At 40.7% G+C, this 12870-nt stretch overlaps 1 protein-coding gene across 2 annotated transcripts in view; it reads left to right on the forward strand.

Moving 5' to 3' along the window:
• Positions 1–12870, forward strand: part of DHX35 (DEAH-box helicase 35) — a 29562-nt gene that overhangs the window by 5342 nt on the left and 11350 nt on the right. For both annotated transcript variants that reach the window (XM_065031888.1, XM_065031889.1), the window contains exons 5-14: positions 1446–1550; positions 2747–2808; positions 3415–3484; positions 4026–4085; positions 5740–5852; positions 6189–6285; positions 7371–7529; positions 8850–9060; positions 9489–9613; positions 10326–10380. In XM_065031888.1, the coding sequence (XP_064887960.1) occupies positions 1446–1550; positions 2747–2808; positions 3415–3484; positions 4026–4085; positions 5740–5852; positions 6189–6285; positions 7371–7529; positions 8850–9060; positions 9489–9613; positions 10326–10380 (1057 nt within the window). The remainder of the gene's footprint in view (positions 1–1445; positions 1551–2746; positions 2809–3414; positions 3485–4025; positions 4086–5739; positions 5853–6188; positions 6286–7370; positions 7530–8849; positions 9061–9488; positions 9614–10325; positions 10381–12870) is intronic.

Raw genomic sequence — 12870 nt, forward strand, 5'->3', positions numbered from 1 at the left:
TGCAGATTCTTTTTGTACAGAAAGCTGAGGTGCCTCTTTGTAACCCTCATTTTACTTGTTCTTTATAGTGTATTAAACTAGATCTGCAATGAATCAGCTTATGCCTCTGGTAAAAATGTAGTAGACAAGCAGCCGCACCACGTGCTGTTTCATCTCATCCCGTGTTCTTTGAGCGGCTCCAACGCGCTGAAGGAAACTGTCAGTAGCGGTGATCTGCATCCTGTGCCTGCAGTGTCCTCCCTCTCCTCCTTCACAGGACATCCAGCTGACAGTGCACGGTTCTACACGTGTTGTGTACGCTGCAATGATTTTTTCTCTTCCATGTCTTAACACACTATTTTTAAGCCTAAAATAAAAAGATTATTAAACTAGGGCTTAGGATTTTTACCGGAGCATTTATCTTTGAGGATGTTGTTGCACGCTGCCTGCACTGTATGGCTGTTGCAGAGAAATGAGAGAGACAGTTGATGATTTATTGCTTTGTCTTGAACTGAAAGGGGTATTTTATTTTAACCGACGTGCTTATCTGCTTTCTTATCTGGAGGATGCGAGTTGTCAGAAGTGAGGAGAGGTAGCTGCAGAGGCATAAGGCATGGTTTAGAAATTCCTGAACTTCTGCTTGCATTACCCAGACTGACAATTATCCTGAATGCTTGTGCTGAAAGTGATGGAGTGATGAGATTCCAAGTGAAATCATGAGTTCACTGCCTGTCACTGTGGTTTAGTGTCACTCAAATGACTGAAAGTCGCTTCCTTTTGGAATTCTACGTGGACTAATGTATGTATTTTGGAGTTGTCTCTTTAGCTGTTACATGTCTTTGTAGTTCACTGAAACCATGGCCTGATAATGCCTAATGTTCTGTAGAATAAGTCTGAATAACTCAAGGTTTTTAGCTAAAGGAGCTATTGGCTTCAAACTGGTGCAGAGTAATACTGTCCAAAAATTGTTGCTGCTTTTGCTTATTCTGCCAGTTCTCTGTCTGTTCTCTGCATAGAAGATTCTGTATTATGAAAAGTACAGTAACAATTAAAAAAAAAGCCTGAGTGAGTTGAGGGACAGATCAGCTTAACTGATGACATCTTCCTGCATGCTGTGTACCTGCACTCATTCCCCTTTTGGGAATGAGTTGTGGCTGGTTCAGTGGCTGTCTCTGTAGGTTTGCCAGAGTACTTGTCACAGAAAGGTACCTCGGTAGCTTTCCTGAGGGGAAGCAGTGTGAAACATTCATTAAGTTAGGCTAAAACATTTTAAAAGTATTTACCGCTTGTATGTTCCATACGTGTTGTTATGTCAAACAGAATTTTGTGTTTGAACAGGAACAAATAATTCTTTGGAAGCGCTAGCTCTGTTCCTGATTTGATGCCGGTTCACTACAGACAAAATGAGGATACAATGCAGAAGTGTGCCGTGAGCTGTCTCTTGTTTATAGAATCTCTCTTCTCAGGTTGCAGGCCGAGTTGCTGATGAAAGAGGTGCAGTGCTGGGTCATGAAGTTGGATATTGTATTCGCTTTGATGACTGCACGGATCCACAGGCTACAAGAATTAAGGTGAAGCATGAACAGCGTGTGGTTATTCTGAAAGGGTTAACTGAAACTCCTCAAGTACTTCTGCAAAATTAATGAAAGCTTGTGATGCTCGCTAAAGAGAATAGATAGCATTTCAGTCTTCTAGCTGGGTACCCCACGAGTGTGCTTGAAATGGCTGTGGCTACTCAGCCCTTATTAAATGAAGTACATTCTGTTCTGCTAGTCTGGCAGCCATGATTTTAAAACTAAAGGAGATTTTCAAGGCAGTTACAGCCAGATATTGGTGCAGTGGTACTGTGACCTGATATCTCATTCAAAGTCATAGTGGAAGGCTGCAGTGAATCACAGCTGAAGTATCCTCACCACCCTAAAAATAGATTTGGATTAAAAGTGCAGATAAAACACAAAATTAGTAGGCTAGTTGAGAGTAATTTGATGTGGATTAAATAACAAGCTGTGCAGCTGTGAGCAATATTAGTGTTGCCTGTGTTGTGTACCGACGAGTTTGCTTTAGTCTGGAAGAGCAATGATGATGAATGAGAAGATTTACTTTTTAATTTTTCTTCTGAGGCTAGTAGCCCTTTTAAAGTGAAAGAAATGGAGATATTTGTTGATTAAATGCAGCTGAATTTTTTGGTGTGGGGGGGGAAATTAGGAGATTTTGGCCTTGCATACCAGTTCTTGCACAGTTTGATGTTACAGCCAAAGTGCAGTGTCCAACTCCTGGTGGCTTTCCCATGGCCTGTAGGAAGAAAGCACTACATTAAACTGTTGCATTTTGTTGAAATGTTAAGGTTTGTGTTCTGATCTAAAGTGTGTGATAGATATTAAGTAGCCTCTTTGAGAGGGTCAAGACTGGATTGACACGCAGGACGTTATTGGTAGAGCAGATGTAGCTGTTTGACAGGCAAGAGTGAAGAAGCTTCTATTGCCATGTTCCAGTGCTCCTAATCTGTGATCTTTTAAAATATAAAAATAAATAGTTTTTTAAAATTCAATACTAATTACAGAGTAGTTGCTCTGCTTATCCCTGGGCTAGCGCTCAGAAATACATATTTGGCTTCCATAGCTGAAACCAGATCAATTTAGTGCTCAATAGAAAATTAAAGGCAAGGAAAAATTTAGACAAAAGCGTAGAAAATCAGCTGAAAAACACATGGGTAATCAAGGCTACCTGCTAGGGGTGTTTTTACATTTTCCTTTGCATTCACTTTTAGTTTCTAACTGATGGTATGCTGGTGAGGGAGATGATGGCTGATCCTTTATTGACAAGATACAGGTAAGGAAACATGGAGTGAATGCTTGCTGAGGTGTAATTTGGTAAGCAACTGAGGTGTGTGTTATAAATTGAATACCAAGAGAGATAAAAATTGTTTTAGGCCTTTGACTTCTTTATGTGGTAAAGACTGTTAGGAAACCGATTGATCATTGCAACGACAAACCCGGCAGAATGGGGTGCTGCTGCTTTGGAACAAAAAGTAAATGGGCCTCATGGAGTCTGAATCGTTTCATTTGCTAGTTTGAAATTCACGTTTTCTCTCTGATGCTGATCCAATAAAAACAAAAATCGACAACAAACACGGGCTCTTCTGGCATTCAGAAAAGCTATGCAGTACAGTAACTATAGTGCTTTTCTCTTGCACCCCTTTCCAAAAGCTAACCTGAATCAAGAACAGTGGGATTCTATCACACATGATGTTACCTGTGTTTTCCTCCCTGCTTCATCGCTGTGCTATTTTTAGGTTTTACAGTGTTCTAAGTGGATGTAAATGGGAATGGCCCAGCAGCAGATTTCAAATAATTATATTTCTAGAAGATGGGAAGGCACTGATTCTAGTGGCAGTCAAAGCATTTCTGAAATCTTATCCTTCTGCTTTATTTGCAGCGTCCTGATGCTGGATGAAGCCCATGAACGGACTCTGTATACAGATATTGCCATTGGCTTACTAAAAAAGGTGATTTTTTTTTTTTTTTTAATGTTCTCTTTAACTGTTTTCATCTTTTCCATTAAACTTCTGGTCCTGGTGGTTGATTAGTGAACTCATTTGAGAGACGGAGTTCTCTAGTTCCTCGTTTATCCTGTAGCCTATTGTACATACCCAACTATTCACTTTAGATATCTGACACTCAGGATCCTCTGTCTCCTCTCCCTGATGCTGAAGTTTCTCCTTAGATGATATTAGCAAAAAGGTATTTTTCATTCTGCTGCTGATGAAGTGATCTGCTAGGGGATTGTTGACTTTCAACCTACAAAAGATCTGACTCCCACCAGTAATTAAGAGTAAGGTGTAATGATTACAGACTAAGTGCCCTTAAAATGAGTATGTAAAACTCCAGTCATCAGGTTGTTAGATCTGTGGAGTGATGTGGGTACTTCAGTTCATCAGCTGTCTTGCAGTTTCAGAGCATTTTTTAAAGAGAAGTGACTAGTAACCTGGATGCTCTAAAATCTGGTTCTCGCCTTTTTACTCTGGATGTTCTTGGTTTCTCTCCTAGGTCCAAAAGAAGCGTGGAGATCTTCGACTGATCGTGGCTTCAGCCACCTTGGATGCAGAGGTACGGCTTGCAGATTTGCTTTGAAGTGGAGTGACCATAGGTGGCAGGTCCAGCTCTGTTTCTGGACAGCTTGTCCCCTGTGCCGTTGCCTTCCTGGGAAGCGTTGCTGCTGTTGGAGAGGTGAAGAGGAGAGGAGGGAGTGCAGGGAAAAAATCTGCTGTACTTAGGTTGCTGTGTTTGGTTTTCACTTTGTATTAGCAAACTTTTTTGGAAGGGAATTTAAACGTTAATCTGCTTTTTTAATATTTATGCCTTTTTTCCTCTGATTGGTATAGTATAAAAACATATTCTCTTGGCTTAATCTGTTCCAGCAAGAGACATTGCTTGAGCTCTGCTTTTCTGATAGCGATAATCTGAGACAACCATAGACCAGTAAATAAATGTTAAATGAGTGGATTTAATTTCAGTGAGATCTTACTAGTTCCCCAATTGACTTGTGGCTGGTGGAAACTTATACAACTTACTAAAAACGTCATTAATTTAATTTCGAGTAGGAGCAGAAGAGATGCTCTCCTAGATCAGCACAGCGGTTCATCCAGCCCCGTGTTCTCTCCGTAGCAGCAGCAATAGGAGATGCTGTTTAGGGAGAGGATATGAGCCCATCCACCTGCTGTGGGTCCGTTCTCTTGGAGCTGCTTCAACGTCTGCAGTGGTTGTAATCGAGCTATTAGACAGCACATTCCTGCCGTGTCCTTCTAGTGTGTGTTTATGGACCTGCTGTTTGTTCATTTGTCTTTGAATCTGCTTGATGGAGCTCAAAGTCTCCAGGACATCAAGGGAGAGAAAATTTTAGAAGTTTGCCACCTGCCGTATAATGAAGTACTTTATTTAATCTCCTTTAAACATGCTGGTTTCGTTAAGGACCTCCTAGTTCTAGTAGTGTGGAATTAAAAACAAAACAAAACAAAATGACAAAGCAAAAAACACAAAATCAAACCAAAAACCCCAAATAGCAGAAAAGAAAACCGGTTTTACCTTTACTTTGTGTGACTTCTCAACCTTCTGCTCCCCAAGCAAAGCCCCAGCCTTTTCAGTCTCGTCTCCTAAGGCAGCTCCTCCATCTCCTTTCTCAAGCTCATTGCTTTTCTGTGGACTTCTCTAACTTCACTGTGTCCTTCATGAGACGTGCTGGTGAGAGCTTGTATCCTGCACTGAAGGTGCAGGGGTACTGACATTTCTTTTAGTGGCAAGTATCATATGCTGTAAATCTCAATACTTCACTGTGCTTTGGTGGTACTTCCACTACTATGTGTTCTGTACGTTATATTAGTTATCATTATAATATTTTGCCTTTGCAAAATTTTAACTGCCAGAAATCACACGTTTCAAATAGTTTACAGATGTTATAAATCCAATACAAGGTTTATATATCTGCTTTTTGCAACTGTATCAGCTGGTCTAACTAATTTTGTTACCTCTTTACAGTCTTTGCTTCTCAAAGTAATAAACATGCAAGGCTGTATTTGTGCTAAATACCTGAAACCACACAGAAGAGGAGGTAATGAAATCAAACTTCAACATTTTTAGGTTGGAACTGTCAAATATACAAAGAAAACGTCCAAGTAGTAGTAATTTAACTTCTTCATGTCTCTAGGTTTCTCCTACAATTCTTTTAAGTATCAAACTGGAAGTGTTTGTTTTTATTTTAATGTAGAAATTCAGGGATTACTTTAATCAAAACGATACCGGTGACCCCAGCAAGGACACCAGTGTGATCCTCACTGTCGAGGGGAGAACGTTTCCAGTGGACATCTTCTACATCCAGAGGTGTGTTTGATCCCATCAGTGGTGACCACGCAACTGTGGTATCACTTTGTCTAGGTTGGAACTCAAAAATTCCCCAGCCAATGGTACAGAAGTGTAACATTCAATTCGGGAAACATTTGGATATTGCTTATAGCAGCGGACATGTTTTTAAGCTCACTGTAGTGTAAAGCGAACCAATTAATTGCTGAAGACTGATTCCCAAGGATGCACGATGAACTAAATGTGGTATGGCTGACATATAGTGTCCAAAAGCTGGTTCTCTCTTTGCTCCGTGTGGAAGCGAGGAGTCTGTACCTATTTCTCTCCTAATGTCTCTGGTATTTTCTCTCCCCGTAGTCCTGTTCCAGACTATATAAAATCGACTGTGGAAACTGCAATGAAAATTCACCAGATGGAGAACGACGGTGATATACTGGCATTTTTAACTGGCCAGGTACAGACATAAGCAATTGTTGGGCTCGTTTTGTGGGTTTTTTGGCTTTAAATTGCTGTATTGTGGGCTTTGTGAAGCCGCCTCAGACTCCTGCCTTCTTAGCTGTACTTACTTAAATGTCATTAAACATGACAAATATTTCTGCATTGATGGGAGCAGAATTAGACTAGTCTGAAGGACTTTTAGAAAAATGTAATTATGGTCTTGATTTGTCCAAGCTAGTGATATATGACAGTTTTTCTCATTTGATGCTGTTGGCCTTGTTAATAAGTGGAACAGTGTGTGATTTATTTTTTTCATGCTAGTCACACTTCCAAAGTTGACAGTGAATCATCATTAATAGTTAAGGTAAATGGAATTTACATTAGTTAGGCTCAATATCGAAAGTCTTTGACAGAAAAACAAATTACTGTGAGACAAAAATTTACTGTTTATGCCTGTCAGCATACTTTGCAGCCACAAAGAGTAAATGGGAGGTAGTTTATAATTCTTCCAGTGAGGAGCTACCTTGAACAGCATCAATAACATCTGGCAGAGTTTCAGAATAAATTCTTCATCCCTATTCTTAGTTCGACTTTGAAAGAGTGAATTTGGTATCTGACAAGGCGACATCTGAACGTTGTTGTCTGTGGTTTTTGAGAGTGAGGTGCCATAGTTGATCAGAGATCAAATGTGAAGTGGAGCAATGGCTTTTAATACCGTTACTGTGTCATTCTTGATCAAGACTCGTTGCATTCTACACAGTCAAAATAAATTTGCTTCCCGTTTTGCTCTCACAAGTTGATACACATGGGAAAACACTCCTGCTTCCTCCCTAATTTTGTTCAGTCCTTCTTTTGTGATTTTTCTCACCTATTTGTGACATTGTCTCAAATAGCAATGAACATACATCTGTATTTAGTATGAATGGTAATTTATATAAGAATATGACCAAATTGGGAGATCTAGTCAAAACATCCTGGAGTTTGAACAACTAAAATTATATTGGGATTATATTTATGCTCTTTTTTTGTATGTAGGTGACATCTATGTGATACTAAAGTGAAACCCCGCTCATTCTATCCCCTGTCTTGCTCTGGCTCTAGGAGGAAGTGGAGACTGTTGTTTCAATGCTCATAGAACAGGCTCGGGCCCTTTCTCGCACCGGAATGAAAAAGCATCTCCGTGTTCTCCCCATGTATGCGGGGCTGCCTTCTCCTGACCAAATGAAAGTGTTTGAGAGGGTTTCTCACAGTGTCCGGAAGGTAAGGCTGTTGCAAATATCTCAATTTCTACCAACCAGAAGGGTGACTGCATTATACAGGTTGAATATATCAGGTTCACATCATGAAACTCTTGCAAACACTTCTAAGGGAGACTTTCTGCATCTCCTAACGCTGCCCATCAGTTTTCAGACTGTGAACCAAGAACACGTTCCCTGGGTTCCCTTTTCATCTTTGATCAGTCCTAGACCTGTCATTCAAACTCCTGTCCACCTCATCAGCTTCTCAATTTTTAAGAGTCTTCGTACAGCCTTATATTTGGCTACATCCACTTGCAGCTTCTTATACTCTGAAGTCTTCTACTTTTAACTGTCTTTATTTTTTTGTGACTTGTCAGTGGCTGTTTTCCACCAGTAACGGAAAAAATAGTGACTGAGTGCATTAAGTGCTGTAATTTCGCCTAAGAAACAAGTTAAAGCTTGCTTGATTTTATTAGGAAAAATTTTGGTTTAACTTCTGCGAGTCTTGTTTGGATAGTTAATGTCACAGATCTGTATAATTGGTTATGATTAGTGCTTTCTACTTAGGCAGAGCCTGTTTTGGGGCTGAGATAAGCAGACAGAGGAACACAGGGGTGACTTGTTATGATTCTTGTGCCTGCTGGAGTCTCAAAAGTAAAAATGTTCATCCGGTGTTGGAGAATGTTGAGTATAAATACTTCTCTCCAGGATATGACATTAGTCAATGGGTTGGACTAGATGATCTCCAGAGGTCCAACCCCAACCATTCTGTGACTCTTTAATGAACTTCCAAGATTTACTTTTTTAATTCCAGGTGAAATAAGGATTAATTTTCCCTCTGTCATTTCGGAGCAATTATTTTCCAATATTTTAGGACACGTATATATCTCGGCAGGAATACTGAACATGGAACGCTTAATAAACTCTGTTCCTCTGCTCTCCCCGCCCCATTCCAGTGTTACGAGTAACAGTTCAATATAACTGAGAAGCAGAAAAAACATCTTTTTAGTTCACTACATAAGAACATTTGATTTACAGTCAATGTTTTTCTTTGCAAACACTGCCAGTGGTTTTCTCTGCAAACATTTTTAAGTTCTGCTATGAAGAGAGAAGAAATTTGAACAACAAAGTGACTGTGAAGCTGTAAAAACTGGACTTCAAGCTGACGAGCTCTTTCTGCTGCAGGTTCTGTATCCTTTTGGACTCCAGAGCGTGTCTGCTGGAACTGTCACACCTGAGATCTTTCCCGTGGCTTGTATGGAGTCCTGGCGCACTGATGCTGGGGCCCGATCATGTAGTTGAGATCGGGGAGTTCACAGTGTCCTCATTGTTGTATCTGTAGGTGATAGTAGCCACCAACATTGCTGAGACCTCCATCACAATCCACGGAATTGCGTTCGTTATTGATTGTGGTTTTGTGAAGCTTCGGGCCTATAACCCCAAAACAGCCATCGAATGCCTCGTGGTGGTCCCGGTGTCTAAAGCCTCGGCTAATCAGAGAGCAGGGCGCGCAGGACGGAACCGCTCTGGCAAATGTTACAGGCTTTATACAGGTCAGTAATTTGATGTGTAGGGAAGGTGAGCTTGCTGGTGTGAATTGTGTTTTGTTTTACAGTGGTTTTAGCATTAGATGAAGAAGAGCAAAAGTGTCTTTTTTTCTCTCGGTGAGAGATAGAAATTTCCCTTCATTATTCCTCTGACTTATTTAGAAATATATTGTTCATATATGCCAAGCATTGGCTGCTGAATCCTTCAAAGAAGCAAACAATTTGAGCGGAGTAGGTGCTACGAGGTTGTCGGCAATTGCAAACCTGTAATGTTAATGCAGCTCTGTCGAGTCTCCTCATAAGTTTATCTTGTTATGCTCTTGATTTCTTGATTTCTCAATAACTTAAACTTGCAATGGGTGTGACTATCGTGTTGAGTGCCAAGAGTGGGAGTTGAAGCTCGGCCCCAAATCGCTTTGTTTTTCCCCCTGCAGAGGAGGACTTTGAGAAGCTGCCCAAGTCCACTGTCCCTGAGATGCAGCGCAGTAACCTCGCTCCGGTCATCCTGCAGCTCAAGGCTCTGGGAATCGACAACGTGCTCAGGTTCCCCTTCCTTTCGGTGAGTCCTGGGCTGTAAAGTCTTTCGTCTTTCTTTACCATGAATAAAGATCACTTGTTGATAACCCACAGAACCACTAACCAGTTGCCATCACCCTGTTAATTTGGAAAGCGTAACTCTTGGCCCGCTGTCAGGCAGCAAAGTATGTTTTGGGAGTTCAGCTGGTGCAAGTGGTATGTGTGACAACTTAAAAACAGTGATTTTGTTCTAGAGTTTGCTGTTAGAAGTGTTGAGAAGCTGAGAAAGGCCTAGAAAGGCAAACTCTGAGATTCAGCAAAACTGTAACCGTAGTCTCTTTACACTGAATTTATGAAGAAAAAGGGGAAAAATGTTACCTACAGAACTAAAGCTCTGCTTGTCCGTCTTGTTAAAAAGAGCAGTACCAATTTTTAGATTTGCTTACTGTCAAGTTTCTAGCTACTCTTGTATTGATGTGAAAAACAAGCGTGGCAGCATTAGAAGAGGAATTAAGTAGTTGTTCTGGTCACGGTTGGCATCGCCGTTGGACAAAGCAAGTGCAGCTTTTTGGGCTTGGGTCTTGAGAGTGTCATCAGTGCAAGGGTAACAGGGAGAGGCCGAGAGCTCTTCTTTTCGTTTAGCATAAGTCAAAAGGTAGGTAGGTAGTTGTGAAAATGGAAGATCTAAGAATTTTTATGAAAACTTGCGTGTTCTGTGATGATAACGTTAAACAAGGCACATCTTTTCTTCACAGCCACCTCCTGCACAGTCAATGGTGCAAGCTCTAGAACTGCTGTATGCTTTAGGAGGTAAGAACATCATGCTTTGCTTTATTTAGAGTTACGTTACAGGAGTTATGAAAATAAATCACAGACAGATGAACAGGTACGCACAAATTTCTAATGAAAGAAGAAACAGCTAGTCTAAAAGACCCTGAGACCATAATTCAAAGTACTTTTCGATTGTTTAGCTACTTAATAGAATATTTTTTTATTGTGCTGTCTGAATTGCTAATCACAGCTTGTTCTCCAATTCAGTAGAGTCTGAACAACGTTCTTAGTCATATGGTTTAGTTTTAGGTAGTTCTGCGAGGAGCAGCGAGTTGGACTTGGTTGTCCTTATGGGTCCCTTCCAGCTTGAGATATTCTATGATTCTAAATGTGCTCATTTTGGTTTTGTCCATTATGCTGCTGTCACTTACCTCTAACACTCCAAGCACACTGTAGTAATATTTTTATACACAGTTTTCAGCCCCTTTTTGTTGTGGTGACTGACTGAGTTACATTTTTGTTGTTTCGGGGTTTGTATTGACAGCTGTTTAATCTCTTTGAATGCACCACACTTACAACAGAAACTTGACACAAGAACAAGTAATCAAAATGAAACTCTGTTTGACTTGAACTCAGTGTTTCTAGTTAATTCAAAGTTAACAATAATCTGCTCCATAAGGTAAACATGAGGAAGAGGGTAGCGTAAAGGAGATTGTGTAAGTTTTGGAAGCTTCCAGAGGTTTTTGGCTGTTTTTACAGCACTTACAAGTGCCGTGTTGTAACTTGGGTCAGCCTGCGCTCCCCTGAGGCCCGTGGAGCTGTAACTCTGCTTGGCCAGGATTTCACTCTGTGCTGATTCCGTTCCATCTTGCAAAGGAGGGTTTCACTTCACGCACTCGGTTCTTGGCAGCCGATTCCAGCTTGGAACGAGGACCTTCACACTGGCTCAGAAGCGTGTTGCAAGGATGAATTCACAGCCAAAACCGCCTTAGGGAAGTGGAGAGGAAAGGTCAATAAACTCGCTGATTAGCTGTTTGATGTCTTGGCAAAAGCGTTCTGCTCATGGTAGCCTCACAGCAAAGTCCAGAGCTGTTACTCTCTTGGCTGCCCAGCTTTTGTAGGAAAGCAGAGAAGTGCTGATGTCGGGGTTTAAGAAATGTGTGCGATACACGGATTCGCTCTTCAGTTTTTGCTGAAGTTTAAAGTTTCAGGTGGTTTATTATGGAGATTTTATATAAGTTGCAGAGACGAAGCTGCCCAAGCGTTTGCAGGTGCAGTAAGGTTTTCATTTCTCTTATGCAAGTATGAACATGTATTTCATAATTTGCATTGCAATAACACGCCAATGTGCAGTTTAGGGTCAGGACCCTGTTGTGCCAATGCAGTGCCAACACAGAACTCGTGCGGAGCAGACGCGCTTAAGGTTGAGATAGTTCTGTTGAGTAAACACATGGCTGTTTTTAGACTGATTACTTTTACAGTGGTGCAAGCTGATTACATCAGGACTATCTCTTCTCAGCCTTCTCCTTTGATGCCGCTTTGAAAGTCTGAGCTGGAGTTTATTGTTTTTAAGCATGGCTTGTGAGGTAAATAAGCAAGTCGCAAGTGGCTTTATTTTTAGCTTTATTTCACATCCAAGATTTTGTTGAAGATCTGTTTGTAAATTGGCATCTTTCAGAAACAACCACTCCACCTGAGTTTGAAGGAGTGTTTTAATCTCTCAGCCTGTCACATACTAGTGGTTGTTCCTTGAAACTTCAGTGCCACGGCACTTGAATAATCTCTCCTGAGCACGTTCAATGAGAATCTTTGCAGTACCTTTGTCTAAGATCTCCAGTTTCCTGGGTGTATATGGATACAGTCTTGCTTCCAAGATTATTTCAAGGAAACTTTAACCTTTTCCAAACTAATATCCATTACAGGCTTTTTGCGTATATTCAGGCTTACTGCTACAAAGACATCTGTGTACAAGCTATGTATGTGTATACATGTACATATGCATATATCTCTCCATGCAAAATTGCATTGAGGTTTGTAGGATTCAGCAGAAGCCGAAAGATTTTGGCTTGATGAACCTGCGGAAAGTTAAAAAGATGGTAATTTCTCCCTTTTGCTACTTAGGAACACAGTTATCTTTCTGTAGATGAAAGACAGCATATTCTAAGCTATTAATTGTGGTAACGCTTAAATGTCTCATATAGCACTAGTCAGCTGAAAGCTATAGTACCTTATTGTTTTGCAGTTTCTGTGACTTTGTGTTTAAATATATTACTTCATCATTTCACATAAGCTGCCATTTGTACCTATTTCTGAGGGAAATATTGTGACATTTTGGGAAATGTGTTGAGCAGTGCAGGGGTGTGGTGAGTGAGTTACTGCATTGCCATAACAAGGGAGATGATAGCATATCAAATAATGGAGGAAAGTAAACACTTGACAGAGGGACCTGTGGTTTCCAATGTGCTGCCATGAGTTACAGATCTCCTTCCTTGACTTGATTTGCGGTTTTGCTTTTCTCTGTGGAACTGA

This window comes from Columba livia, chromosome 16, assembly GCF_036013475.1.
Source record: "Columba livia isolate bColLiv1 breed racing homer chromosome 16, bColLiv1.pat.W.v2, whole genome shotgun sequence".
NCBI lineage: Eukaryota > Metazoa > Chordata > Aves > Columbiformes > Columbidae > Columba > Columba livia.